At 47.7% G+C, this 27,950-nt stretch overlaps 1 protein-coding gene across 1 annotated transcript; it reads right to left on the bottom strand.

Moving 5' to 3' along the window:
- Positions 1-1,096: 1,096 nt before the first annotated feature.
- plekhg4 (pleckstrin homology domain containing, family G (with RhoGef domain) member 4) lies at positions 1,097-27,896 on the bottom strand (the record flags this gene model as incomplete). Its single annotated transcript, XM_029768316.1, is given in 10 exon segments — positions 1,097-2,427; positions 3,876-4,063; positions 9,993-10,280; positions 11,019-11,135; positions 11,782-11,962; positions 12,949-13,119; positions 13,619-13,843; positions 14,052-14,141; positions 17,185-17,434; positions 26,848-27,896. Coding segments are annotated over 10 exon segments (2,565 nt in total), but the record flags the coding sequence as incomplete, so codon positions are not given.
- Between the last annotated feature and the right edge of the window lie 54 nt (positions 27,897-27,950).

The following is a 27,950-nucleotide window of genomic DNA, read 5'->3' as shown; positions in this document are numbered from 1 at the left end:
CTACAGACCCAGTGTTCCCCACACCTCAACACAGACTACAGACCCAGTGTTCCCCACACCTCAACACAGACTACAGACCCAGTGTTCCCCACACCTCAACACAGACTACAGACCCAGTGTTCCCCACACCTCAACACAGACTACAGACCCAGTGTTCCCCACACCTCAACACAGACTACAGACCCAGTGTTCCCCACACCTCAACACAGACTACAGACCCAGTGTTCCCCACACCTCAACACAGACTACAGACCCTGTGTTCCCCACACCTCAACACAGACTACAGACCCAGTGTTCCCCACACCTCAACACAGACTACAGACCCAATGTTCCCCACACCTCAACACAGACTACAGACCCAGTGTTCCCCACACCTCAACACAGACTACAGACCCAGTGTTCCCCACACCTCAACACAGACTACAGACCCTGTGTTCCCCACACCTCAACACAGACTACAGACCCAGTGTTCCCCACACCTCAACACAGACTACAGACCCAGTGTTCCCCACACCTCAACACAGACTACAGACCCAGTGTTCCCCACACCTCAACACAGACTACAGACCCAGTGTTCCCCACACCTCAACACAGACTACAGACCCTGTGTTCCCCACACCTCAACACAGACTACAGACCCAGTGTTCCCCACACCTCAACACAGACTACAGACCCAGTGTTCCCCACACCTCAACACAGACTACAGATCCAGTGTTCCCCACACCTCAACACAGACTACAGACCCAGTGTTCCCCACACCTCAACACAGACTACAGACCCAGTGTTCCCCACACCTCAACACAGACTACAGACCCAGTGTTCCCCACACCTCAACACAGACTACAGACCCAGTGTTCCCCACACCTCAACACAGACTACAGACCCAGTGTTCCCCACACCTCAACACAGACTACAGACCCAGTGTTCCCCACACCTCAACACAGACTACAGACCCAGTGTTCCCCACACCTCAACACAGACTACAGACCCAGTGTTCCCCACACCTCAACACAGACTACAGACCCAGTGTTCCCCACACCTCAGTAAGACATGTACACTGACCTCCTCAGGATCCCAGTGAAAACCAACAGCCTCCTTCTGGATACAAAGCAATCCATCTTTATTAAAACGTTTCAACTTGTTAGGATGAAGAGAGATGACAGGTGATGAGACGTTCGTGCTCCAGCTTTGACTAGTGGAAAGTCTTGTTGTATGTTTGAGAAGGGTGATTCCCCGCTGCTTCCCTGCTGGTTAACACATGCACATGCACTACATGTACAACGTTACCACAGTCTTCCTCGGCTTCCTCCTACACAATACTACAACCAAAGAGCACCACTGGTGAAAATATTTACAGACAGACAATGTACATTTTAGGTGTTTTTCCTTTATGCCATCTTTTTTAAAACATTTTACATAAACAAGAAAAGTGTTTTTTTTTTTTGCATTTGAAACTCTGTAGGTGAAAGTAGCCTCTCAGTGTGTATCGTTGTCCTCGTCCCGTTCTACAGCACAACAGCCCCGAGTCACACAGCTGAGAGGACCGACCCACAGACCCACTGGCTCTGACCTGTCAGGAAACTGACCTGGAGTCAGGGGGCGCATCACAAATACCACCTTATTCCCTATATAGTGCACTAGTTTTGACCAGAGCTTTTGGCCATAGGTCTCTGGTCAACAGTAATCACCTACATAATGAATAGGTTGCTATTTGGGATACACCCTTAGTCAGACCTGACCGGCTACAGGAGGTACTAAGGAAGTGACAACAACAACACCACCACAGTAAAACAAGATGGAGGAATCTGACCACAGAACAGACATTATGTGAAGACACTGTGAAAGAGTCGTACCAGAATGCTGCCTTTTGAAAAAATAAACATGTTGCCTTTGAATAGTATCCTGCCTGATTCAGAACTAGCCTTTCATCCCAGGGTAAATCAACAATCAACAGGTGAATCAGAACTAGCCTTTCATCCCAGGGTAAATCAACAATCAACAGGTGAATTAGAACTAGCCTTTCATCCCAGGGTAAATCATCAATCAACAGGTGAATCAGAAGTTGCAGTCTGTAGTAAAAGTGGTCAACAAGACAAGAGGAAGAAACCAACCGTTCATAAATTCACAGGAAACTATTAAAATAATTATTTACAAAATAACCAATATAGTACAGAAAAAAACCTACTGCACACACCAGTACTTTTGGAGAAAAGAAAAATATAACTATATTTAAATTAACTTTCTTCTTTTTTTTAAACAATATAAAAGCTATTCTCAAAGGTGGCTTTTTCTTTTTATAAAACAGTCCCAGGTCTTTTCAGTGTCCATGTGAGATGAGAGTTGCTGCTGGCAACGCGAGAAAATAAATACATATTTGTCTCGTCTGTCTTCCTTGGCGTGGAAATAGTGTCTTCCTGGATATCAGACCTGTAGAGAGACCAGAGAACAGACTTACTACAGAGATACTACAGCACCCAGACTTACAATCAAAACACCACAGCTAGCCTGAAATACAGACCTGTTTTGTGCTAACATTCCACTGCTTGTACTCTTGTGTCATTTGTTTGGCACGACAAGGAGATAGATGAAGGTTAACACAAAGAGACTGGTACCCAGGCTATGTCACAAACAGCAGCAGCTTGGAGAAATACAGGCTTCCATACAGTTTAGACGAGCACAGCTCTTAGCCCAGGCTCCATATTCACATATCATCTCAGTACCACTGCTGATCTGGGATCAGTTTTCCCCCTTTTTAGATCATAATGAATGAGATTACAAGGACTGGTGGGACCTGATCCTAGTTCAATCACTCCTACTCTGAGAGGCGTTGTGAATACAGGCCCTGTGCATTGTTTAGAGAAGGTGGTTTGAGTTGAGACGTTGTGAATACAGGCCCTGGGCGTTAGAGAAGGTGAGTTGAGGCGTTGTGAATACAGCCCCTGGGCGTTAGAGAAGGTGGTTTGAGTTGAGACATTGCTCTACTTACTCCAAGCAGGGTTCCAGACAGGAATCACACTATAGTAGAAGGGCCTATGATCTGTGTTACTTTCTGTAGATGGATGGAGGGAGAGAGGGAGGGAGGGAGGGAGGGAGGGAGGGAGAGAGAGGGAGGGCGAGAGAGAGGGAGGGAGAGAGAGAGGGAGGGAGAGAGAGGGAGGGAGGGCGAGAGAGAGGGAGGGAGGGCGAGATGGAGGGCAGGAGAGAGCGAGAGAGAGGGAGGGAGGGCGAGAGAGAGAGAGGGAGGGAGGGCGAGAGAGAGAGGGAGGAAGGGAGGGCGAGAGGGAGGGCAGGAGAGAGGGAAGGAGGGAGAGAGGGAGGGAAGGAGAGAGGGAGGGAAGGAGAGAGGGAGGGAAGGAGAGAGGGAGGGCGAGAGAGAGGGACGGAGGGCGAGAGGGAAGGAGGGAGGGAGGGAAGGAGAGAGGGAAGGAGAGAGGGAGGGAAGGAGAGGGAGGGAGAGAGGGAGGGAGGGCGGGAAAGAGGGAGGGAGGCCAGGGTTACAAATGTGTTATTATGAGGAATGTTACAAGCATTGATCATGTCAGCAGGGTTTTGCACAAAGCCAAGCTCGTACAGGTGACGTTTAATCAATCAATTAAATTATTGTTAACATGAATCAATAGTATATATCACATTCAATTAGAGACAAACTATCGACTGTTCTTCCATGACTGCAGATTGCAGGGATCGTCACATATCACAAATCAGAACAGCATTGTGTAAATGTTAGTACGAAGCGGCCCTCTGAAAACACCACACTGAACTGGTGTTGTAGCGCTGGGCTGGAGAAAAACCCTGCACACACTGCATTTCTCCAGGACCATAGCCACTGTGTATAAAGTGTAACCTGGTATAGACGAGCCACTACGTGTACTTACAGCTGAAATGTACTGGCTGTTGTAACGCGGCTTGTCTTTGGGGAGGCTGGGGGACGTTACGGCGTCGGACGGGGGTCGGCAGGGGAACGAGGGATCCTCAGGGAGGTGGCTGGACACACAGCCACTGTCTGAACCACTGGAGCCGCTGCCGGACAGACAGTGGGACGATGAACCTGAGCTCTCTGTAGCTGTGGGGAGAGAGAGACAGAGAGAGAGAGGTAGAGAGAGAGATAGAGAGAGAGAGAGGGAGAGAGATAGGGAGAGAGAGAGAGATAGGGAGAGAGAGAGAGGTGGAGAGAGAGAGAGAGAGAGAGGGAGAGAGATAGGGAGAGAGAGAGAGATAGGGAGATAGGGAGAGAGAGAGAGAGAGAGAGAGGACTTGATCAACACTGATATATGGGATGGCTGGTACAGTAGCTGAGAAAGACTATATAAATATTAATCTTTAACTTCCAATCTGTAGAAACTATGAGATTACAATGGTTCAGAATACAGGTGAAACAGAACAGAACAGTTGAAATATATATGTTACATGTAAATCATAAGAGGGTAGTTTAATAAGGAGATAGATGGGATGGACAGAGAGTCAATGATTAGTAGGCTGTGTAGTACTACCCTGATATACTGTCCTGAGACAGGCTGTGTAGTACTACCCTGATATACTGTCCTGAGACAGGCTGTGTAGTACTACCCTGATATACTGTCCTGAGACAGGCTGTGTAGTACTACCCTGATATACTGTCCTGAGACAGGCTGTGTAGTACTACCCTGATATACTGTCCTGAGACAGGCTGTGTAGTACTACCCTGATATACTGTCCTGAGACAGGCTGTGTAGTACTACCCTGATATACTGTCCTGAGACAGGCTGTGTAGTACTACCCTGATATACTGTCCTGAGACAGGCTGTGTAGTACTACACTGATATACTGTCCTGAGACAGGCTGTGTAGTACTACACTGATATACTGTCCTGAGACAGGCTGTGTAGTACTACACTGATATACTGTCCTGAGACAGGCTGTGTAGTACTACCCTGATATACTGTCCTGAGACAGGCTGTGTAGTACTACACTGATATACTGTCCTGAGACAGGCTGTGTAGTACTACCCTGATACTGTCCTGAAACAGGCTGTGTAGTACTACCCTGATATACTGTCCTGAGACAGGCTGTGTAGTACTACCCTGATATACTGTCCTGAGACAGGCTGTGTAGTACTACCCTGATACTGTCCTGAGATAGGCTGTGTAGTACTACCCTGATATTCTGTCCTGAGACAGGCTGTGTAGTACTACACTGATATACTGTCCTGAGACAGGCTGTGTAGTACTACCCTGATATACTGTCCTGTCCTGAGACAGGCTGTGTAGTATTACCCTGATATACTGTCCAGAGACAGGCTGTGTAGTACTACCCTGATATACTGTCCTGAGACAGGCTGTGTGTATTATGGATGGATAGTCTGATCTATACAGTATGTACTCATGGATGGATGATCTATACAGTATGTAGTCATGGAGGGATGATCTATACAGTATGTAGTCATGGAGGGCTGATCTATACAGTATGTAGTCATGGAGGGATGATCTATACAGTATGTACTCATGGAGGGATGATCTATACAGTATGTACTCATGGAGGGATGATCTATACAGTATGTACTCATGGAGGGATGATCTATACAGTATGTAGTCATGGAGGGATGATCTATACAGTATGTAGTCATGGAGGGATGGTCTATACAGTATGTACTCATGGAGGGATGATCTATACAGTATGTAGTCATGGAGGGATGATCTATACAGTATGTAGTCATGGAGGGATGATCTATACAGTATGTAGTCATGGAGGGATGATATATACAGTATGTAGTCATGGAGGGATGATCTATACAGTATGTAGTCATACAGTATGTAGTCATGGAGGGATGATCTATACAGTATGTACTCATGGAGGGATGATCTATACAGTATGTAGTCATGGAGGGATGATCTATACAGTATGTACTCATGGAGGGATGATCTATACAGTATGTAGTCATGGAGGGATGATCTATACAGTATGTAGTCATGGAGGGATGATCTATACAGTATGTAGTCATGGAGGGATGATCTATACAGTATGTAGTCATGGAGGGATGATCTATACAGTATGTAGTCATACAGTATGTAGTCATGGAGGGATGATCTATACAGTATGTACTCATGGAGGGATGATCTATACAGTATGTAGTCATGGAGGGATGATCTATACAGTATGTACTCATGGAGGGATGATCTATACAGTATGTACTCATGGAGGGATGATCTATACAGTATGTAGTCATGGAGGGATGATCTATACAGTATGTACTCATGGAGGGATGATCTATACAGTATGTAGTCATGGAGGGATGATCTATACAGTATGTACTCATGGAGGGATGATCTATACAGTATGTACTCACGGAGGGATGATCTATACAGTATGTAGTCATGGAGGGATGATCTATACAGTATGCAGTCATACAGTATGTAGTCATGGAGGGATGATCTATACAGTATGTACTCATGGAGGGATGATCTAATTAGTATGTTGTCATGGAGGGATGATCTATACAGCATGTACTCATGGATGGATGATCAATACAGTATGTAGTCATGGAGGGATGATCTATACAGTATGTAGTCACGGAGGGATGATCTATACAGTATGTACTCATGGAGGAATGATCTATACAGTATGTACTCATGGATGGATGATCTATACAGTATGTACTCATGGATGGATGATCTATACAGTATGTACTCATGGAGGGATGATCTATACAGTATGTAGTCATGGATGGATGATCTATACAGTATGTACTCATGGAGGGATGATCTATACAGTATGTAGTCATGGATGGATGATCTATACAGTATGTACTCATGGAGGGATGATCTATACAGTATGTAGTCACGGAGGGATGATCTATACAGTATGTACTCATGGAGGAATGATCTATACAGTATGTACTCATGGATGGATGATCTATACAGTATGTACTCATGGATGGATGATCTATACAGTATGTACTCATGGAGGGATGATCTATACAGTATGTAGCCATACAGTATGTAGTCATGGAGGGATGATCTATACAGTATGTACTCATGGAGGGATGATCTATACAGTATGTAGTCACAGAGGGATGATCTATACAGTATGTACTCATGGAGGAATGATCTATACAGTATGTACTCATGGATGGATGATCTATACAGTATGTACTCATGGATGGATGATCTATACAGTATGTACTCATGGAGGAATGATCTATACAGTATGTACTCATGGATGGATGATCTATACAGTATGTACTCATGGAGGAATGATCTATACAGTATGTACTCATGGATGGATGATCTATACAGTGTGTACTCATGGATGGATGATCTATACAGTATGTACTCATGGATGGATGATCTATACAGTATGTACTCATGGATGGATGATCTATACAGTATGTACTCATGGAGGGATGATCTATACAGTATGTACTCATGGATGGATGATCTATACAGTATGTACTCATGGAGGGATGATCTATACAGTATGTAGTCATACAGTATGTAGTCATGGAGGGATGATCTATACAGTATGTACTCATGGAGGGATGATCTATACAGTATGTAGTCACAGAGGGATGATCTATACAGTATGTACTCATGGAGGAATGATCTATACAGTATGTACTCATGGATGGATGATCTATACAGTATGTACTCATGGATGGATGATCTATACAGTATGTACTCATGGATGGATGATCTATACAGTATGTACTCATGGATGGATGATCTATACAGTATGTACTCATGGATGGATGATCTATACAGTATGTACTCATGGAGGGATGATCTATACAGTATGTAGCCATACAGTATGTAGTCATGGAGGGATGATCTATACAGTATGTACTCATGGAAGGATGATCTATACAGTATGTAGTCACAGAGGGATGATCTATACAGTATGTACTCATGGAGGAATGATCTATACAGTATGTACTCATGGAGGGATGATCTATACAGTATGTACTCATGGAGGGATGATCTATACAGTATGTAGTCATGGAGGGATGATCTATACAGTATGTACTCATGGAGGGATGATCTATACAGTATGTAGTCATGGAGGGATGATCTATACAGTATGTACTCATGGAGGGATGATCTATACAGTATGTACTCACGGAGGGATGATCTATACAGTATGTAGTCATGGAGGGATGATCTATACAGTATGTAGTCATACAGTATGTAGTCATGGAGGGATGATCTATACAGTATGTACTCATGGAGGGATGATCTAATTAGTATGTTGTCATGGAGGGATGATCTATACAGCATGTACTCATGGATGGATGATCAATACAGTATGTAGTCATGGATGGATGATCTATACAGTATGTACTCATGGAGGAATGATCTATACAGTATGTACTCATGGATGGATGATCTATACAGTATGTACTCATGGATGGATGATCTATGCAGTATGTACTCATGGAGGGATGATCTATACAGTATGTAGCCATACAGTATGTAGTCATGGAGGGATGATCTATACAGTATGTACTCATGGAGGGATGATCTATACAGTATGTAGTCACAGAGGGATGATCTATACAGTATGTACTCATGGAGGAATGATCTATACAGTATGTACTCATGGATGGATGATCTATACAGTATGTACTCATGGATGGATGATCTATACAGTATGTACTCATGGAGGAATGATCTATACAGTATGTACTCATGGATGGATGATCTATACAGTATGTACTCATGGAGGAATGATCTATACAGTATGTACTCATGGATGGATGATCTATACAGTGTGTACTCATGGATGGATGATCTATACAGTATGTACTCATGGATGGATGATCTATACAGTATGTACTCATGGATGGATGATCTATACAGTATGTACTCATGGAGGAATGATCTATACAGTATGTACTCATGGATGGATGATCTATACAGTATGTACTCATGGAGGGATGATCTATACAGTATGTAGTCATACAGTATGTAGTCATGGAGGGATGATCTATACAGTATGTACTCATGGAGGGATGATCTATACAGTATGTAGTCACAGAGGGATGATCTATACAGTATGTACTCATGGAGGAATGATCTATACAGTATGTACTCATGGATGGATGATCTATACAGTATGTACTCATGGATGGATGATCTATACAGTATGTACTCATGGATGGATGATCTATACAGTATGTACTCATGGATGGATGATCTATACAGTATGTACTCATGGATGGATGATCTATACAGTATGTACTCATGGAGGGATGATCTATACAGTATGTAGCCATACAGTATGTAGTCATGGAGGGATGATCTATACAGTATGTACTCATGGAGGGATGATCTATACAGTATGTAGTCACAGAGGGATGATCTATACAGTATGTACTCATGGAGGAATGATCTATACAGTATGTACTCATGGATGGATGATCTATACAGTATGTACTCATGGATGGATGATCTATACAGTATGTACTCATGGATGGATGATCTATACAGTATGTACTCATGGAGGAATGATCTATACAGTATGTACTCATGGATGGATGATCTATACAGTATGTACTCATGGAGGAATGATCTATACAGTATGTACTCATGGATGGATGATCTATACAGTGTGTACTCATGGATGGATGATCTATACAGTATGTACTCATGGATGGATGATCTATACAGTATGTACTCATGGATGGATGATCTATACAGTATGTACTCATGGAGGAATGATCTATACAGTATGTACTCATGGATGGATGATCTATACAGTATGTACTCATGGAGGGATGATCTATACAGTATGTAGTCATACAGTATGTAGTCATGGAGGGATGATCTATACAGTATGTACTCATGGAGGGATGATCTATACAGTATGTAGTCACAGAGGGATGATCTATACAGTATGTACTCATGGAGGAATGATCTATACAGTATGTACTCATGGATGGATGATCTATACAGTATGTACTCATGGATGGATGATCTATACAGTATGTACTCATGGATGGATGATCTATACAGTATGTACTCATGGATGGATGATCTATACAGTATGTACTCATGGATGGCTGGCTGCTGGTCTCATGCTCCATCTCGTCCTCCTCCATACACGGGCTGATGAAGGGCCTCTCTCCCCCGGGCAGCAGGGCCTGGCTGTGGCTGCTGTACATGTGCAGGTTGAGGGGCCCCAGGAGAGTGCAGGAGCCAGACGCAGCAGGGGCCCCGCTGCCAGACTCCCCCTTACCCGACGCTGTACGCTTGAAGGGGTTGGAGTGGTCGAACAGGGACACAGCGATGGAGGCTCGAGTTCTGGCACCTGGGGAACCAAAGAGGACAGGACGGGCCAGTCATATATTCAGAAACAGGTTTGTTGTCAGAAACGCCAAAACTAATTCTACATTATACTGAACATGGTGTGGCCAGTTTTATCATTCCTATAACCCAGAAATAAGGATATGAAGTGTGGAATTAACACAGTGGTTTAGTGGTTATTGATCATTGTACTAGACAGTGGTTTAGTGGTTATTGATCATTGTAATAGACAGTGGTTTAGTGGTTATTGATCATTGTAATAGACAGTGGTTTAGTGGTTATTGATCATTGTAATAGACAGTGGTTTAGTGGTTATTGATCATTGTAATAGACAGTGGTTTAGTGGTTATTGATCATTGTAATAGACAGTGGTTTAGTGGTTATTGATCATTGTAGTAGACAGTGGTTTAGTGGTTATTGATCATTGTAATAGACAGTGGTTTAGTGGTTATTGATCATTCTACTAGACAGTGCATATTGATCATTGTAATAGACAGTGGTTTAGTGGTTATTGATCATTGTAATAGACAGTGGTTTAGTGGTTATTGATCATTGTAGTAGACAGTGGTTTAGTGGTTATTGATCATTGTAATAGACAGTGGTTTAGTGGTTATTGATCATTGTACTCGACAGTGCATATTGATCATTGTAATAGACAGTGGTTTAGTGGTTATTGATCATTGTAATAGACAGTGGTTTAGTGGTTATTGATCATTTTACTAGACAGTGGTGTAGTGGTTACCTCGTCCCTTCATGATGTAATCTATAGCCCTGTCGTTGATCGCAGCATCACTGGGTTTAATGTCCAGGAACGGCTTGTTACCCACTCCCATGGAAACCATCTCCTGATTACGGATCTCTGAACACAACACAGAGATGAATTAACCACACTGAGCCGACCCAAACAGACACAGAGATGAATTAACCACACTGACCCGACCCTAACACACCCAGTCCACAGTAACACAGAGATGAATTAACCACACTGAGCCAACCCTAACAGACCCAGTCGACAGTAACATAGAGATGAATTAACCACACGGAGCCGACCCAAACAGACCCAGTCCACAGTAACACAGAGATGAATTAACCACACTGAGCCGACCCAAACAGACCCAGTCCACAGTAACACAGAGATGAATTAACCACACTGAGCCGACCCAAACAGACCCAGTCGACAGTAACACAGAGATTAATTAACCACACTGGGCCGACCCTAACAGACCCAGTCGACAGTAACACAGAGATGAATTAACCACACTGAGCCGACCCTAACAGACCCAGTCGACAGTAACACAGAGATGAATTAACCACACTGGGCCGACCCAAAGAGACCCAGTCAACAGTAACACAGAGATGAATTAACCACACTGAGCCGACCCAAACAGACCCAGTCCACAGTAACACAGAGATGAATTAACCACACTGAGCCGACCCAAACAGACCCAGATAACACTTTTTTCTCTCTCTCTCTCTCTCTCTCTCTCTCTCTCTCTCTCCTCTACCTTTGTTCCGTGTAGCCTGCTGCCAAAGGATACATGCGATGTTGGTGGTCCAGGCGTGTTTGATGTCTGTGTTGGAGGCCTGCAGAACGTACGTCTGGTTCTTACTGGTCCTGCGTCTGAACCACACCTCGAAACGAAGACTGTTGTCCCCAGATGTCTCTGTCATCCCCACGTCTGCCGTCTGGAGGGAGGGAGGGGGGGAGGGAGGGAGATGTGATTCCCAACAAAATAACCTTCCATTTTTTCCAACTTCTACGTTTCTGCTTATCACATCTCTACATTGTAAAAACAAAGGAGAACCAAATCCCTATGTCACTACTACAACTGACCACAGTATAACCAAATCCCTATGTCACTACTACAACTGACCACAGTATAACCAAATCCCTATGTCACTACTACAACTGACCACAGTATAACCAAATCCCTATGTCACTACTATAACTGACCACAGTATAACCAAATCCCTATGTCACTACTACAACTGACCACAGTATAACCAAATCCCTATGTCACTACTACAACTGACCACAGTATAACCAAATCCCTATGTCACTACTATAACTGACCACAGTATAACCAAATCCCTATGTCACTACTACAACTGACCACAGTATAACCAAATCCTATGTCACTACTACAACTGACCACAGTATAACCAAATCCCTATGTCACTACTACAACTGACCACAGTATAACCAAATCCCTATGTCACTACTACAACTGACCACAGTATAACCAAATCCCTATGTCACTACTACAACTGACCACAGTATAACCAAATCCCTATGTCACTACTACAACTGACCACAGTATAACCAAATCCCTATGTCACTACTACAACTGTCCACACTTAAAGGAGTATTTGTAGATATGAAGGGCCCTACCTTAAAGGAGTATTTGTAGATATGAAGGGCCCTACCTTAAAGGAGTATTTGTAGATATGAAGGGCCCTACCTTAAAGGAGTGTTGGTAGATATGAAGGGCCCTACCTTAAAGGAGTGTTGGTAGATATGAAGGGCCCTACCTTAAAGGAGTGTTGGTAGATATGAAGGGCCCTACCTTAAAGGAGTGTTGGTAGATATGAAGGGCCCTACCTTAAAGGAGTGTTGGTAGATATGAAGGGCCCTACCTTAAAGGAGTGTTGGTAGATATGAAGGGCCCTACCTTAAAGGAGTGTTTGTAGATGTAAACGTCCAGTCCTCCTTCGATGCGTTTGGGTTTACTGAACAGCACCAGGTCTTCAAACAGGAAGACATGGCGCTGACACTTCTTCCTGCCGTACCAGATCCAGAACTCATCCTGTCTGACCAGCTGACCCTGCTCCTTCAGGTTCACCTGGGGAGGACCAGAGAAGAGACAGGCTTAAGACACAAGAGTTCATGTTACTCAAAAACTTGTTGCACATTGCCATCCTCCCTCGTTCTTCACGCCGCTGCTGTTTCTGAACACGAGGAAGTGAATGTCCTGACTGCTAAAGCAAGTCTAAAACTGTATCAGTGTGGTATTTTACAATCCCCCACTTGTATTTCAGACTTCCCAAAATTGTTCAGTTCCACAGAGAGTTTGTCGTATTATCGTTGTACCACACAGGAGGTTGGTGGCACCTCAGTTGGGGAGGACGGGCTCGTGGTAACACCTGGAGTGGAATAGGTGGAATGGTATCAAACACATCAAACACGTGGTTTCTATGTTTGATACCGTTCCACTCCAGCCGTTATTATGAGCTGTCCTCCCCTCACCAGCCTCCATTGTTGTACCATAACTTGTACCTCTGTGTTTTCTGTGAGGGTCAAAGAAGACATGATATCTCTCAGGCTGAAGGTGCGTCACTCACGTCACAGTCTCGGATGGCGTCCATGGCGAGCAGGTCGTTGCCGTGACGCAGCTGGAACTTGACCATCTCTGCAGCGGCTTGGAGGTAGCCCAGCTCTGTCTCCTGCGCCTCGCTCACCTCCTTGATCAGGTCTTTGAGGAGCAGGGCGTACTTAGACATTCTCTGGATGGGCTTTAACAGGTAGGAGGCCAGGTCCATCTTATCTCCCAGCTCCAGCTGCTTGTTCTATAGCGATTAGAGGTCAAAGGTTATAACAGACAGACAGACAGACAGGCAGACAGACAGGCAGACAGACAGACAGGCAGGCAGACAGGCAGGCAGGCACAGACAGACAGACAGTTAGGTGCTAAAAGCCACAGCTAGTTGTCTGTAAGGTCTGAAGTATAGCACATGTATGTGTGTTCATGTGTTCTGGTGTGTTCTCTTCCCTCACCCTGAAGAAGCTGTTTCCGTGGCTGGCCAACAGCGTATCAGACCTAGGCTTGTTCTTACTGTACAGAGCGTACAGGCCAAACGCGTCTTGCTGTGGATTACATGGAAACAGAACAAATCATTCTACCGAGAGAAAACAGAAAAAAACATATCTTGTTCTGTAAACATACCCTGTACCGAATATGAAACGGGGGACTCTCCATTTATCAACCACTTCGGTTTTATTTGGCGAGAATTCTGACGATACGTCAAATTACTGTGTAATATCGCTCCCAGACTTTTATAGCCAGGAATGTGTCCACTTAGTCTGAGTCCCAAATGGCACTCTAGTCCCTATGTAGTGCACTAGCCCATAAGGCTCTGGTCAAAAGAAGTGCACTATATAGGGAATATAGGGTGCCATCTGGGACGCATATCCAGTCTCCCTGTTATAAGCCTGGGAGAGAGGACTATGTCTCCCTGTTATAAGCCTGGGAGAGAGGACTATGTCTCCCTGTTATAAGCCTGGGAGAGAGGACTATGTCTCCCTGTTATAAGCCTGGGAGAGAGGACTATGTCTCCCTGTTATAAGCCTGGGAGAGAGGACTAAGTCTCCCTGTTATAAGCCTGGGAGAGAGGACTATGTCTCCAGCTGCTGTTTGAAGGGTGGAAAATCAGGATGTTTAAATCAAACCAAGGGGTCTGAGAACGACCACAGGTATGAAGGTAGAGAGAGAGAAAGTCTGTGTGTGTGGGGGGGGGGGGGGGACAGGGTTGTGACAACATGGAACCTGCTAGAGAAATTAGGGGCTGCAGGTAGAGTAGAGTTCAGTATTTTCACAGCTGGGTTGGTAGTTAAAGGTAAAAGCGCCTCCCCTAAAGCCAAAATCCCGACTTGAGGTAAACAAGCAGCCAGATACCAGGGCCTGCCAGTTAAATGTACTTGACCTAGGAACCTCAGCAACACATTGTCATCATTAGCATATAGTATACTGTAGATGTCTAGAGGTGTAGGAAACAGTGAGACTAAAGGGGGTGGTTACAGCAGTAATGTTACCTCAGGACGTAGTTGAACTGTAATCATCAGTAATGTTACCTCAGGACGTAGTTGAACTGTAATCATCAGTAATGTTACCTCAGGACGTAGTTGAACTGTAATCACCAGTAATGTTACCTCAGTATAGTCGAACTGTAATCACCAGTAATGTTACCTCAGTATAGTTGAACTGTAATCATCAGTAATGTAACCTCAGGACGTAGTTGAACTGTAATCATCAGTAATGTTACCTCAGGACGTAGTTGAACTGTAATCACCAGTAATGTTACCTCAGGACGTAGTTGAACTGTAATCACCATTAATGTTAAACTGTAATCACCAGTAATGTTACCTCAGGACGTACTTGAACTGTAATCATCAGTAATGTTACCTCAGGGTGTAGTTGAACTGTAATCATCAGTAATGTTACCTCAGTATAGTTGAACTGTAATCAACAGTAATGTTACCTCAGGACATAGTTGAACTGTAATCATCAGTAATGTTACCTCAGTATAGTTGGACTGTATTCATCAGTAATGTTACCTCAGTATAGTTGAACTGTAATCATCAGTAATGTTACCTCAGTATAGTTGAACTGTAATCAACAGTAATGTTACCTCAGGACATAGTTGAACTGTAATCATCAGTAATGTTACCTCAGTATAGTTGAACTGTAATCATCAGTAATGTTACCTCAGTATAGTTGAACTGTAATCACCAGTAATGTTACCTAAGTATAGTTGAACTGTAATCATCAGTAATGTTACCTCAGGACGTAGTTGAACTGTAATCATCAGTAATGTTACCTCAGTATAGTTGAACTGTAATCACCAGTAATGTTACCTCAGTATAGTTGAACTGTAATCATCAGTAATGTTAAACTGTAATCATCAGTAATGTAACCTCAGGACGTAGTTGAACTGTAATCACCAGTAATGTTACCTCAGGACGTAGTTGAACTGTAATCATCAGTAATGTTACCTCAGTATAGTTGAACTGTAATCATCAGTAATGTTACCTCAGGACGTAGTTGAACTGTAATCACCAGTAATGTTACCTCAGTATAGTTGAACTGTAATCATCAGTAATGTTACCTCAGGACGTAGTTGAACTGTAATCATCAGTAATGTTACCTCAGTATAGTTGAACTGTAATCATCAGTAATGTTACCTCAGGACGTAGTTGAACTGTAATCATCAGTAATGTTACCTCAGTATAGTTGAACTGTAATCATCAGTAATGTAACCTCAGGACGTAGTTGAACTGTAATCATCAGTAATGTTACCTCAGGACGTAGTTGAACTGTAATCACCAGTAATGTTACCTCAGGACGTAGTTGAACTGTAATCACCAGTAATGTTACCTCAGGACGTAGTTGAACTGTAATCATCAGTAATGTTACCTCAGTATAGTTGAACTGTAATCATCAGTAATGTTACCTCAGTATAGTTGAACTGTAATCATCAGTAATGTTACCTCAGGACATAGTTGAACTGTAATCACCAGTAATGTTACCTCAGGACGTAGTTGAACTGTAATCACCAGTAATGTTACCTCAGGACGTAGTTGAACTGTAATCATCAGTAATGTTACCTCAGTATAGTTGAACTGTAATCATCAGTAATGTTACCTCAGTATAGTTGAACTGTAATCATCAGTCATGTTACCTCAGGACGTAGTTGAACTGTAATCACCAGTAATGTTACCTCAGTATAGTTGAACTGTAATCACCAGTAATGTTACCTCAGTATAGTGGAACTGTAATCACCAGTAATGTTACCTCAGGGACACTTTGTCATTCGGCTGTAACAGAAGTGGATATCCTCTACCGTTTGAGGAACATACTGTCATTAGGCTACAACTGTGACTCTAACCGTTAGGCTATAGAGTAAGAGGTATGAAGTCTCTTACGAGTCGTAGGAAGCAGTGTGAGACTCGTAATAGGTGATTTCAGTAGTAACGTTACCTCTAGGTATATTGAAACAAGTCGTTAGAGGTATGAAGAGGTCTCTTACGTGTCGCAGGAAGCAGTGTGAGACTGGTAATAGGTGATTTCAGTAGTAACGTTACCTCTAGGTATATTGAAACAAGTCGTTAGAGGTATGAAGAGGTCTCTTACGTGTCGTAGGAAGCAGTGTGCCACCCTCAGAGGGTGGTTGCAGCAGCTCTCCAACTCCTTGAGGAAGTACTGGCTGTGGAAGTCCATAAGTTTCTCCAGGTTCCCAAAGATGACGCTCCGTTTTCCCCTGAGGTCCTGTGGGAGGTCTCCTCTCTCCATCTCGGGGAAGTAGTGCTCGATGATGTAACGGAGGGAACGCACGTACTCCCTCTCCGTGGTCACCATCTCATCCACGATGTGACGCAGCTTACTGTGGCGAGAGGAGATAAAATGTTAAGACTGGTCAGTTTACCGTGGAGGGAGAGAGAGGACTGTTAGACTGGTCAGTTTACCGTGGAGGGAGAGAGAGGACTGTTAAGACTGGTCAGTTTACTGTGGAGGGAGAGAGAGGACTGTTAAGACTGGTCAGTTTACTGTGGAGGGAGAGAGAGGACTGTTAAGACTGGTCAGTTTACCGTGGATGGAGAGAGAGGACTGTTAAGACTGGTCAGTTTACCGTGGAGGGAGAGAGAGGACTGTTAGACTGGTCAGTTTACTGTGGTGGGAGAGAGAGGACTGTTAAGACTGGTCAGTGTGGTCCTCAGTCCCCTGCTACCTGTCTCAATATGTCCTAGTGATCCTCAGTCCCCAGCTACCTGTCTCAATATGTCCTAGTGGTCCTCAGTCCCCAGCTACCTGTCTCAATATGTCCTAGTGGTCCTCAGTCCCCAGCTACCTGTCTCAACATGTCAGTGTGGTCATCAGTCCCCATTTACCTGTCTCAATATGTCAGTGTGGTCCTCAGTCCTCAGCTACCTGTCTCAATACGTCAGTGTGGTCCTCAGTCCTCAGCTACCTGTCTCAACATGTCCTAGTGGTCCTCAGTCCCCAGCTACCTGTCTCAACATGTCAGTGTGGTCCTCAGTCCCAGCTACCTGTCTCAACATGTCAGTGTGGTCCTCAGTCCCCAGCTACCTGTCTCAACATGTCCTAGTGGTCCTCAGTCCCCAGCTACCTGTCTCAACATGTCAGTGTGGTCATCAGTCCCCATCTACCTGTCTCAATATGTCAGTGTGGTCCTCAGTCCTCAGCTACCTGTCTCAACATGTCCTAGTGGTCCTCAGTCCCCAGCTACCTGTCTCAACATGTCAGTGAGGTCCTCAGTCCCCAGCTACCTGTCTCAACATGTCAGTGTGGTTCTCAGTCCCCAGCTACCTGTCTCAACATGTCAGCGTGGTCCTCAGTCCCCAGCTACCTGTCTCAACATGTCAGCGTGGTCCTCAGTCCCCAGCTACCTGTCTCAACATGTCAGTGTGGTCCTCAGTCCCCATCTACCTGTCTCAACATGTCAGTTTGGTCCTCAGTCCCCAGCTACCTGTCTCAACATGTCAGCGTGGTCCTTAGTCCCCAGCTACCTGTTTCAACATGTCAGCGTGGTCCTCAGTCCCCAGCTACCTGTTTCAACATGTCAGCGTGGTCCTCAGTCCCCAGCTACCTGTCTCAACATGTCAGTGTGGTCCTCAGTCCCCAGCTACCTGTCTCAACATGTCAGTGTGGTCCTCAGTCCCCAGCTACCTGTCTCAACATGTCCTAGTGGTCCTCAGTCCCCAGCTACCTGTCTCAACATGTCCTAGTGGTTCTCAGTCCCCCAGCTACCTGTCTCAACATGTCAGCGTGCTTCTCAGTCCCCCAGCTATCTGTCTCAACATGTCAGCGTGGTCCTCAGTCCCCAGCTACCTGTCTCAACATGTCAGTGTGGTCCTCAGTCCCCAGCTACCTGTCTCAACATGTCAGTGTGGTCCTCAGTCCCCAGCTACCTGTCTCAACATGTCCTAGTGGTCCTCAGTCCCCAGCTACCTGTCTCAACATGTCCTAGTGGTTCTCAGTCCCCCAGCTACCTGTCTCAACATGTCCTAGTGCTTCTCAGTCCCCCAGCTACCTGTCTCAACATGTCAGCGTGGTCCTCAGTCCCCAGCTACCTGTCTCAACATGTCAGCGTGGTCCTCAGTCCCCAGCTACCTGTCTCAACATGTCAGCGTGGTCCTCACCCCACCTCTAGAAACTGTACCCTAGGAGAATATAGAATGTATCCAACTCTAGAGAATGCTGCTTTGTGAAAACACCTCAGCAAACCAATGAAGGATGAATCATCATATTATAACAATGATAACACTACTTACTACCACTACTACCACTGATACCACTACCACTACTACCACTACTACTACTACCACTACTACTGATACCACTACGACTACCACTACTACTACCACTACTACTACTACTACTACTACCACTACTACTACCACTACCACTACTACCACCACTACTACTACTACTACCACTACTACTACCACTACTACTACTACTACTACCACTACTACTACTACTACTACCACTACTACTACCACTACCACTACTACTACTACTACCACTACTACTACTACTACTACCACCGATACCACTACCACTACTACTACTACTACCACCGATACCACTACCACTACTACTACCACTACTACTACCACTACTACTACTGATACCACTACCACTACTACTACCACTACTACTACTGATACCACTACCACTACTACTACTACTGTTGCTGCTGCTGCTACAGTGAGGGAAAAAAGTATTTGATCCCCTGCTGATTTTGTACGTTTGCCCACTGACAAAGAAATGATCAGTCTATAATTTTAATGGTAGGTTTATTTGAACAGTGAGAGACAGAATAACAACAACAAAAAATCCAGAAAAACGCATGTCAAAAATGTTAGAAATGTATTTGCATTTTAATGAGGGAAATAAGTATTTGACCCCCTCTCAATCAGAAAGATTTCTGGCTCCCAGGTGTCTTTTATACAGGTAACGAGCTGAGATTAGGAGCACACTCTTAAAGGGAGTGCTCCTAACCGCAGCTTGTTACCTGTAAAAAAGACATATCCACAGAAGCAATCAATCAATCAGATTCCACACTCTCCACCATGGCCAAGACCAAAGAGTTCCCCAAGGATGTCAGGGCCAAGATTGTAGGCCTACACAAGGCTGGAATGGGCTACAAGACCATCGCCAAGCAGCTTGGTGAGAAGGTAACAACAGTTGGTGCGATTATTCGCAAATGGAAGAAACACAAGAGAACTGTCAATCTCCCTCGGCCTGGGGCTCCATGCAAGATCTCACCTCGTGGAGTTGCAATGATCATGAGAATGGTGAGGAATCAGTCCAGAACTACACGGGAGGATCTTGTCAATGATCTCAAGGCAGCTGGGACCATAGTCACCAAAAAAACAATTGGTAACACACTACGCCGTGAAGGACTGAAATCCTGCAGCGCCCGCAAGGCCCCCTGCTCAAGAAAGCACATATACATGCCCATCTGAAGTTTGCCAATGAACATCTGAATGATTCAGAGGACAACTGGTTAAAGTGTTGTGGTCAGATGAGACCAAAATGGAGCTCTTTGGCATCAACTCAACTTGCTGTGTTTGGAGGAGGAGGAATGCTGCCTATGACCCCAAGAATACCATCCCCACCGTCAAACATGGAGGTGGAAACATTATGCTTTGGGGGTGTTTTTCTGCTAAGGGGACAGGACAACTTCACCGCATCAAAGGGACGATGGACGGGGCCATGTACCGTCAAATCTTGGGTGAGAACCTCCTTCCCTCAGCCAAGGCATTGAAAATGGGCCGTGGATGGGTATTCCAGCATGACAATGACCCAAAACACACGGCCAAGGCAACAAAGGAGTGGCTCAAGAAGAAGCACATTAAGGTCCTGGAGTGGCCTAGCCAGTCTCCAGACCTTAATCCCATAGAAAATCTGTGGAGGGAGCTGAAGGTTCGAGTTGCCAAACGTCAGCCTTGAAACCTTAATGACCTCTGTTATTGCCAACAAGGGTTTTGCCACCAAGTACTAAGTCATGTTTTGCAGAGGGGTCAAATACTTATTTCCCTCATTAAAATGCAAATCAATTTATAACATTATTGACATGCGTTTTTCTGGATTTTTTTGTTGTTATTCTGTCTCTCACTGTTCAAATAAACCTACCATTAAAATTATAGACTGATCATTTCTTTGTCAGTGGGCAAACGTACAAAATCAGCAGGGGATCAAATACTTTTTCCCCACTGTACTACCACTACTACAACAACTACTACCAGGAAGGACAGAAATAACATTCCTGGTCGGGTCTGCTATCCCTACATGCTGTTAGACAGGACCAAAAGTAGCCTGGTTTCCAAGAAAATATAAAAAATAACATTCCTCTTGCACTAAATACCACTTTTAATCAAATAGAGACTTGACTTGTAATATCAACTAGGTCTCAACTGCTTCCCTCTCTCTCAGAGTGTGTCTTGGCTGGCTGGTGTGTCTACAGACTGTCAGAGCAGACTGTCAGACCAGAACAGGGGGGAGACGCCCTGGGGTCTGAGGGTTCTGATAGATTACACTGAGACAGTGGCCCCAATTGCCCCCTATTCCCTACATAATGCACTATGAGCCCTAGTCAAGAGTAGTGCACTATATAGGGAACAGGGTTCCAATTGGGACCCAGACCAGTGCGGAAGGCTCTGATAGAAGGTGTTTCCAGTGAGACAGTTGTCAGGTCCATCTGTGTCAGTCTCAGTGGACTATGAGACTAATACCCCTCTCTCTACGGGGTCTGGTTTATCCTAATATTATGACCAGCCACCATGGCAACCACGACCACTACCGACCACCTAACCACCACAACCACCTAACCACCACGACCACCTAACCACCTAACCACCACGACCACCTAACCACCACGACGACCACCACGACCACCTAACCACCACGACCACCTAACCACCACCACGACCACCACGACCACCTAACCACCACGACCACCTAACCACCACAACCACCACGACCACCTAACCACCACGACCACCTAACCACCACCACGACCACCTAACCACCACGACCACCTAACCGCCACAACCACCACGACCACCTAACCACCACGACCACCTAACCACCATGACCGTAACGACCACCTAACCGCCACAACCACCACGACCACCTAACCACCACGGCCACCTAACCACCACGACCACCTAACCGCCACGACCACCTAACCGCCACGACCACCTAACCGCCACGACCACCTAACCGCCACGACCACCACACCACCACGACCACCACGACCACCTAACCACCACGACCACCTAACCACCACGACCACCACAACCACCACGACCACCACGACCACCTAACCACCACGACCACCTAACCACCACGACCACCACGACCACCTAACAACCACGACCACTCTGACCACCACAACCACCACGACCACCTAACCACCACGACCACCACGACCACCTAACCACCACGACCACCTAACCACCACGACCACCTAACCACCACGACATTTACATTACATTACATTTAACGACCACATAACCACCACGACCACCTAACCACCACGACCACCTAACCACCACCTAACCACCACCTAACCACCACGACCACCACAACCACCTAACCACCACGACCACCTAACCACAACGACCACCTAACCACCACCTAACCACCACCTAACCACCACGACCACCACAACCACCTAACCACCACAACCACCTAACACCATGACCACCTAACCACCATGACAACCACGACCACCTAACCACCACGACCACCTAACCACCACCACGACCACCTAACCACCACGACCACCTAACCACCACGACCACCTAACCGCCACAACCACCACGATCACCTAACAACCACGACCAACTAACCACCACGACCACCTAACCACCACGACCACCTAACCACCACGACCACCACGACCACCTAACCACCACGACCACCATGACCACCATGACCACCACGACCACCTAACCACCACCACGACCACCACGACCACCTAACCACCACGACCACCTAACCACCACGACCACCTAACCGCAACAACCACCACGACCAGCTAACCACCACGACCAGCTAACCACCACGACCACCACGACCACCTAACCACCACGACCACCTAACCACCACGACCACCTAACCACCACGACCACCACGACCACCTAACCACCACGACCACCACAACCACCTAACCACCACGACCACCATGACCACCACGACCACCTAACCACCACGACCACCTAACCACCATGACAACCACGACCACCTAACCACCACGACCACCTAACCACCACGACCACTCTGACCACCACAACCACCACGACCACCTAACCACCACGACCACCTAACCACCACGACCACCTAACCACCACGACCACCACAACCACCACGACCACCTAACCACCACGACCACCTAACCACTACGACGACATTTACATTACATTACATTTAACGACCACCTAACCACCACGACCACTCTGACCACCACAACCACCACGACCACCTAACCACCACAACCACCTAACCACCACGACCACCTAATCACCACAACCACCACAACCACCTAACCACCACGAACACCTAACCACCACAACCACCTAACACCATGACCACCATGACCACCACGACCACCTAACCACCACCACGACCACCACGACCACCTAACCACCACGACCACCTAACCGCCACGACCACCTAACCGCCACAACCACCACGACCACCTAACCACCACGACCACCTAACCACCACGACCACCACGGCCACCTAACCACCACGACCACGTAACCACCACGACCACCACGACCACCTAACCACCACGACCACCTAACCACCACGACCACCACAACCACCTAACCACCACAACCACCTAACCACCACGACCACCTAACCACCACGAACACCTAACCACCACGACCACCTCGACAACCGCGACCACCTAACCACCGCGACCACCACGACCACCTAACCACCACAACCACCTAACCACCACGACCACCTAACCACCACGACCACTACGTCCACCTAACCACCACGACCACCTAACCACCACGACCACCTAACCACCACCACGACCACCACAACCACCTAACCACCACGACCACCTAACCACCACGACCACCTAACCACCACGACCACCATGACCACCACGACCACCTAACCACCACGACCACCTAACCACCATGACAACCACGACCACCTAACCACCACGACCACCTAACCACCACGACCACTCTGACCACCACGACCACCTAACCACCACGACCACCTAACCACCACGACCACCTAACCACCACGACCACCTAACCACTACGACGACATTTACATTACATTACATTTAACGACCACCTAACCACCACGACCACTCTGACCACCACAACCACCACGACCACCTAACCACCACAACCACCTAACCACCACGACCACCTAATCACCACAACCACCTAACCACCACGAACACCTAACCACCACAACCACCTAACACCATGACCACCTAACCACCATGACCACCACGACCACCTAACCACCACGACCACCTAACCACCACCACGACCACCACGACCACCTAACCACCACGACCACCTAACCGCCACGACCACCTAACCGCCACAACCACCACGACCACCTAACCACCACGACCACCTAACCACCACGACCACCACGGCCACCTAACCACCACGACCACCTAACCACCACGACCACCACGACCACCTAACCACCACGACCACCTAACCACCACGACCACCACAACCACCTAACCACCACAACCACCTAACCACCACGACCACCTAACCACCACGAACACCTAACCACCACGACCACCTCGACAACCGCGACCACCTAACCACCGCGACCACCACAACCACCTAACCACCACGACCACCTAACCACCACGACCACCACGACCACCTAACCACCACGACCACTACGTCCACCTAACCACCACGACCACCTAACCACCACGACCACCTAACCACCACCACGACCACCACAACCACCTAACCACCACGACCACCTAACCACCACGACCACCTAACCACCACCACGACCACCACGACCACCTAACCACCACGACCACCTAACCGCCACGACCACCACGACCACCTAACCACCACGACCACCACGACCACCTAACCGCCACGACCACCACGACCACCTAACCACGTAACCACCACGACCACCTAACCACCACGACCACCTAACCACCACGACCACCTAACCACCACAACCACCTAACCACCACGACCACCTAACCGCCACGACCACCACGACCACCTAACCACCACCTAACCACGACCACCTAATCACCACGACCACCACGACCACCTAATCACCACGACCACCACGACCACCTAACCACCACGACCACCTAACCATCACGACCACCTAACCACCACAACCACCTAACCACCACGACCACCTAACCACCACGACCACCACGACCACCACGACCACCTAACCACCACGACCACCTAACCACCACGACCACCACGACCACCACGACCACCTAACCACCACGACCACCTAACCACCACGACCACCACGACCACCTAACCACCACAACCACCTAACCACCACGACCACCATGACCACCACGACCACCTAACCACCACGACCACCTAACCACCACTGTCCTGGTTTCTCTGGTCTCTTCAGAGTCTAGACTGTGATGGTTTCTCTGGTCTCTTCAGAGTATAGACTGTCCTGGTTTCTCTGGTCTCTTCAGAGTATAGACTGTCCTGGTTTCTCTGGTCTCTTCAGAGTATAGACTGTCCTGGTTTCTCTACATTATGGCAACACACAAGAGCAGTGGATCCTAAAAACACTGAAGCAAAGAAAGGCAACAGCTGGTGGTCTCTCAGCTTCTCCCCCCCCCTTGCCAGCATGCTGGGGGTCTCTCAGCTTCTCCCCCCCCCTTGCCAGCATGCTGGGGGTCTCTCAGCTTCTCCCCCCCCCCCCTTGCCAGCATGCTGGGGGTCTCTCAGCTTCTCCCCCCCCCCTTGCCAGCATGCTGGGGGTCTCTCAGCTTCTCTCCCCCCCTCGCCAGCATGCTGGGGGTCTCTCAGCTTCTCCCCCCCTTGCCAGCATGCTGGGGGTCTCTCAGCTTCTCCCCCCCTCGCCAGCATGCTGGGGGTCTCTCAGCTTCTCCCCCCCCCTTGCCAGCATGCTGGGGGTCTCTCAGCTTCTCACCCCCCCTTGCCAGCATGCTGGGGGTCTCTCAGCTTCTCCCCCCCCTTGCCAGCATGCTGGGGGTCTCTCAGGTTCTCCCCCCCCCTCGCCAGCATGCTGGGGGTCTCTCAGCTTCTCCCCCCCCTCACCAGCATGCTGGGGGTCTCTCAGCTTCTCCCCCCCTCTCGCCAGCATGCTGGGGGTCTCTCAGCTTCTCCCCCCCCCCCCCCTCCCTCCAGAGTATCAGTTCAGGGGGTTCTGTACCACTCTGTGTGGGGTTGGGGTCTCTCCCTCCCTCCCTCCCCCCTTGGGGTCTGTGAACAGTGTGACAGGTTCTCTGGTGACAGCCTCTCGGCATCAGGCCCAGCCTTCATACGACCACACACACAGCCTTTTACACACACACTTCCCACCAGGATGCTAAGGAGACTAAACACGAGGTGTGTAGCCAAGGAGAGAAGGGCTTAACAACAGGATCTGGACACACACTGTAAAATCAACGTTAGTTTCTCTCTCTCTCTCTCTCTCTCTCTCTCTCTCTCTGGGAGACAGTAGAGTAGTGGTAGCTAGACTAAAACCCATCTGTGTGTGTGGTAGCTTGACTAGACAGGTACCCACCTGCCCTTGGCGCGGGTCTCTGCTACAGGACTACTGGTAGTGCTGGTGGGGGGGGTCCTTAGTGCCTCTCCTGCTGCCCAGCCAGGAGGCGTCATTCTGGGGGAGTAGGGTCGCTCAGCCACCTCCCTACTACTGACCTCCAGGCCTTTAATAAACACCCCAGTGTTCCCACGCCGCACCGGCTCGCTCAGCGTACGCTGACAGGTCCCGTAGCGGGAGGAGTCAGGGACGGCGGGGGCGGGGCTCTGGCAGTCGAAGCTCTGGGTCTTTCGGAGCGGGGGTCGGCGAGCAGGGTTCGGGACAGAGCTTGGCTCCAGGGGGGTCAGGGAGGGGGAGAAGGAGCAAGAGGAGCTGCGGCCCTGCGCTTCAATACGGACCCCGTGGGACGACTCCTCGGAGGAAGTGCTACGGGTGAGGCGCTGGGTGGAGAGGGTGGTGTCTTGGGGGGTGAGGGGGGTGTCTTGGGGGGTGAGGGGGAGCCTGTGCACCAGACTGTAGGGAGAGGAGGTTAGGGGTGTCTTGGCTCCTGCTGTCTCCTGTCTGAGGCTGCAGACTGACTGAGCTGAGGCAGAGCTGGAGGAGAGCCTCTCTCTGACCCCCCACACCCCACTAAAGGCCTTTCTACAGGCGTATGACACACTGCTGCTCCTCTCCTGTCCCACGCCACTGTTAACGTCAGAGAAACATCTGGGGGTGGCGTCCCCTGCCCCGCCGTCCTTCCCTGTACCCGTTGTTGTACCCGACCCGGGCGACTCTCCCGTGGGCAGGGCTCGCCTCGTCCTCAGAGCAGCCTCCAGCTTCTTCTCAAACACCTGCTTGGTCTCCTGGCACTTGGACCAGGCGAACTTCCACTGTTTGAGGCCCTGCTCGCTCTTCATCTCCCCAGCCAGCTCCTTCATCTCCTGGAAGCGGAGGTCGGGGATCGGGGGGTGCTGCCGGCGGTACCCCTCCAGACAGCTGATCACCCCCTGGCTCTTGTCGGGCACCGTGCAGTCCTCCATGCTGATGCTGGCCAGGTGACGCATCCCTTCCAACGCCCACTCATACGCCTGGAGAGAGAGGAGAGAGAGGAGAGGAGGGAGGGAGGGAGGAGAGAGGAGAGA

The sequence above is a fragment of the Salmo trutta genome, chromosome 12 (assembly GCF_901001165.1).
Source record: "Salmo trutta chromosome 12, fSalTru1.1, whole genome shotgun sequence".
NCBI classification, from domain to species: Eukaryota; Metazoa; Chordata; class Actinopteri; order Salmoniformes; family Salmonidae; genus Salmo; species Salmo trutta.
Note: the sequence above shows the minus strand (reverse complement) of the source record. Positions and strands in the feature narration are given on the sequence as shown.